This window comes from Limulus polyphemus, unplaced genomic scaffold, assembly GCF_000517525.1.
Source record: "Limulus polyphemus unplaced genomic scaffold, Limulus_polyphemus-2.1.2 Scaffold1548, whole genome shotgun sequence".
NCBI lineage: Eukaryota > Metazoa > Arthropoda > Merostomata > Xiphosura > Limulidae > Limulus > Limulus polyphemus.
This window is the reverse complement of record NW_013667158.1, coordinates 192723-197646: the sequence shown is the minus strand read 5'-3', so window position 1 is coordinate 197646 and position 4924 is coordinate 192723. Positions and strand designations below refer to the sequence as shown.

The 4924-nt window shown below is 28.3% G+C and overlaps 1 protein-coding gene across 1 annotated transcript in view; it reads right to left on the bottom strand.

The window, feature by feature from the left end:
• LOC106464046 (tropomodulin-like) overlaps positions 1 to 4924 on the bottom strand; it is a 32510-nt gene that overhangs the window by 20524 nt on the left and 7062 nt on the right. The window contains exons 3-4 of the mRNA XM_022391704.1: positions 1837 to 1996; positions 959 to 1090 (exon numbers count right to left, since the gene is read on the bottom strand). Coding sequence (XP_022247412.1) covers positions 959 to 1090; positions 1837 to 1996 — 292 coding nt within the window. The remainder of the gene's footprint in view (positions 1 to 958; positions 1091 to 1836; positions 1997 to 4924) is intronic.

Here is a 4924-nt window from a genome sequence, read left to right as displayed (position 1 = left end):
AAAAATTTGTTGCGTCACTCCAGCTGTCTGAGCTTTATTTTGTTTATGTTTGGGCATTATTTATTGCTTTTAAGGTTATATTTCTTTAAAAGAGGTATTTCTTTGCTAAGGGTCGCTCGCCCGTCCACTCAGCATTGCTCTTTTGCGCTTGACTCGCGAACTGCGTTCTTTCTTATATTTTTTTCTTTTTTATGAACACTATCCTTGGAGTTTAAAAACTATATGTAGCCTGCTCAAGAGTCAGATCTTCTCGCAGCCTATTTATCCATGCCCCAGGTGGACGTACTTCCAATGTCGTCTATCAAGAGGCTTTTCGGTAAATAAAACTAATTTTTTCACAGATGTGTGCTACACTACAAACACACAAGTACAACCCATCACAATTTGACATTTTCCGTTTTTTCTAAGTGACGCAGTTAACACATGGTCCACAGTATCTTTTGTTTTTGTACATTATTATAACAATTAAATATAAGTTTGTAAAATGTAATGTAAATAATGTACAAGTAATTTGTTTGTTAATTGTTAAATTAATGTATTATTTATATACACAACCCGTACGAAGGACGGGTACACAGCTAGTTTCTAATAGGGTTAGAAAAAAAATCTAAAAGTGTATACAGAAACTGAAATATGACAAAGAGATGGACATCTAATAAAGATTATTTTTTTCTTTCCCTCTTTTGATGTTTTCATTGTATTGTCCTCATGTTGTTAACTCCCATCCTTGAAAGAGGTTGGACCTTTATTCAGTTTTCCAAGAGTACCCATATATAGTATTTCAAAAGTAAAACTACCTGATTTGAAAATAATAGTTCGTTATTTCAAATTATAGGAAGCATACCTATTTTATATTACTGTACTTCTTTACCCAAGATGTTCACTTCTTCTGACACACACCATAAATGATTATGTAACCATAATTTAAGAGATTTACACATTTATTAATTTTTTTTACCTGCCAAGTCCACCAGTTCAGCTTCTGATGCTCCTATAAGAGCTTGCTCATAGTCATCATCAAGATCAAGTTCCACTTCAAGATCTTCATCTTCTTGAGTTCTGGACTTCTCTTTTGGAGTCCATACTTTACCTGTAATATTAATGAATAAATTTATTAAGTTATTCACAAAAGATAATTATAACACTTGTTTACACATTTATAACAATATACTTAGCTTACATGATGATACAAATAACCTTTTTTTTTTGGATACAGACGACCTTTTTTTTTATACTTCATGTTTTTTGAAATTAATTTTCAAAATAAGAACTATCTTTACATCACATCATGAAGGAAAACTAGCAAATCTAAATTATCTAATTAAACTTAACAACCAAAATTAGTTTCTATCCTAACAAACAAACTTAAATGTAGGTTTACACAATAATGCAAAAATTATAATTTCTTTAATCAAAAATGACCACAACATTTTTAGATGATACGTTTACGATCAGATAAATTTCAAGACAAGAAATAATCATTAATCATGCACACATGACCTATAATTCATTACAACATTATGTTTACATTATAGGGTTAAAAAAATATAAATTTTTATACCCATTATACTAACATAACAATTTTAACAATTTATCATGGCTACAAATGAAAATAATTTTTTACGTAATTCTAAAAAATGCATGGTGAGTATACAAGATATGAAAGAAGTATTTCTAAATTAAATTTGCACACATTTTTTCCAGTTTTGATTAAATTCTTTTACTATTAAGTAAATGTTTTAATGGTAGTTTGTAACTTGATTTAATGACTTTAAGGACTGCAATTTCACAGTTACAATAACATATATTTCTATGACAAAAAATTTAGATACTCACCTCGCTTGATACCACCTTCATAAGGTTTATTTTCTGGCCAGTCTTCTTGTTCTTTAGCACGTTTTTCTAAATATTCCAGCAGTTTCTTTCTGTTCAATGGACCTGTGGGAGCTTTAGTTGTTTGGTCTTTACAGCGCTGACTGGGAGGCAGCAAGGAATCCTTTAAAAAATTATCAAAAAAGAATTTCTGAGTGAAAGCAAAAAAGGGCATACAATATGTCAACCATATTATATCTGCTATATCTGGTGCTGATGAAGACTCACCAAATACCAGGGCTCTACAAGCTGGCTGGGCAATGGTTTCTTTTATTTTGCTGTTATTGAATTTTGTGCAAAGCTATTTGAGGGCTATCTGTGTTAGCAGTCCCTAATTTTGAAATGACAGGCTACAAGAAATGTAGTTAGTCAACACCACCCACAACTAATTATTGGGCTACTCCTTGTTAACAAATAGTAGAATTAACCATCACATTATAATGCTCCCGAGACTAAAAAAGTAAACATATTCAATGATGGGGTTTGATCCTGCAACCCACAAATTGCAAGTCAAGTGTCTTGCCCACTAGGCCATGCCAGCTGCGATACAACACAAGAGCAATTGAGATGCTATTTATGTCATCAAACTGCTTGATAACAATTGTTATGGTAAGAATTGGTTTAACTTGATGAGGTGTAATTTTTCATCAGTTTTATTTATGTCAAAACACATCAGAATTAGGGTAAGGATTTTTTAAAACCTTAGTATTTGGTGTAACATTATATATATATACATTACATTGAAGTTACATTATCAAGACTAGAACTGTATGAAAAGTGGCATTAATACATCAACATTAATGTTCCTATTTAATGAACCCTTAAATAAAAACAAAGTTCATCTTCTAGCCACTTTGTTTCTCTTCTTTTAAATGTCTTTCTGAATGTTCCAACAATTTCTTTATATTCATAGGACTTGTAGGAGTTTTAATTGTCTCATTGTTACGGCATTGGCTGGGAAGAAACATGGAATCCTTAATAAAATAGCTCAAACTTTAAACACAGTAGATAATGAATAACCTAACATAAATTTAGGCTTGAGTGAAATGGGTCTTTTCCAAAATCAATAATTTCAGTTAAATATAAGCATACATGATACGCCTGTTGATTATACTGGCAAAAACAATGTATTGTAAATTGAAACCATAATTAACATAAGCACAGAGTTTTTAAGCTTAGAATTAACTTCTATTTATAATAAACTACAGAATGTTTAAGTATACATTTACCAATTCTCAGATAATTAATTTATACTATTTGTAAAGATACTATAGAACTGGTTATGTCCTTCATTTTATGTTTTTATTCCTACATTAATCTATTCTACCTATTACTTGAATCTCTTAACAACAATATTCATTACTACTTTTGCACAAGACAACTGTATTAATATTTTATTAAATATTGTATGCAAGTTCTCATCGCATTTGATAACTTTTTACAGCAGTTGAAAATTCCTTGACCATATTTCCAGTTAACAATAATGACAAAAATACACAAGTAATAAGAAAATATATAATACCATATGGTTCACAAAGATTGGTAATTTTTGTAATAATAAGCCTATTGGAGTACACACTTTTGTGTATGTTTTGCACTTAATAAAAATGTCACAATTAACAATGTTTACATACAAATACATATTTATCTACAGATCTCAGGACATGGAGAACATTGTAAGTTAATCTCTATTTAGGATCATCATCTAAGTATAATTGTTCATTATTACTCACATGTTAAAAAGAACATTCTTTAATTGTAAACTTTTGCTCAATTAAATGTAAAAACTTTCATGAAGTCTTAATTTTAAAAATTTCATCATAGACACAAATATTAACTCTTTTTGTAACATATATGTTTAGTATATTAGCCATTTTGGAGACTGGATAATGAAAATTTTATATTTTATTATATATATATATTATACTGTACTTTATATTTTATTATATATATTATACTGTACTTTATATTTTATTATATATATTATACTGTACTTTATATTTTTTCCCCAAATATTTAAGTACAACTTTATTTAAAAGTTCAACTGAACAAATATTCCTAGTTTTAACAGTACAAAATAGTTAATATACAATATATATAATCTCAATCATATAAGCACACCTTAAACATATAGAATTAAATGTATTCAAGTGTGTGTGTGTGTATTGTTTTTTTTAATCCACTTAACGTACCAAAAGGTTAATAATGATACAAAATCATGTAGGTACACCATAGCTTAATTTATATATTCTTTTTTTTTCTTTAAGTACCAAAATAACATTTTTTGCAATGTCTGCAGAACTAAAAATAGCATCCTGGAATAGTCACTGCTATGTACACATGCACGTACATGTACGTTTAGCTACAGAAACATAGTTTTACTGTATGTTAAGGAAGCATAAATAATGCAGTTTCAGTGCAATTAGTGTTACTAATAGCTATTGGTGTGGAAATATGTTTAAATATTAAGTAACGAGTATATATATATATATTAGTATGGATACACACATACAATAAATATATCTTATTTTATTTGTCCATATAAATAGAAAAATCAATGATTAGTTATAATTACATATACTTTCAAATATTATAATTCTAAGATATTGTATAATTCCATATATAAAATAATTACAATATTTCATTGATGAAGCCCTTCAAAAATGTGTAGCATAAGCAAGACAACTTTGAAAATTTTTCTGTAATTTAATACTATAGTTTCCAAAAAATAGTTACTAAAGCTCATGGAGCACAAGTGACAAACATGAGTAGATTAATGAGATTTCCTCTGTTCAGCCGAACTAGTAAGTGAAACCATGGTAATAATTACAGAGTTTAAAAAACTCGAGAAGTACAAAAACATTTAACTTGTTTTCCTAAAATTTGATATGTTTTGCAAGAATATTAATATTTATATTCAAGTTAGAGCATCTAAAATTAAGACATTATTAAACATCAAGTTTACTAGTAAGCTATAACTAACATCAATACAAAATTAATTTGAAGACTAATAGAATTGTTAAATACTTATTTTTCATCTTACATGTTTCTG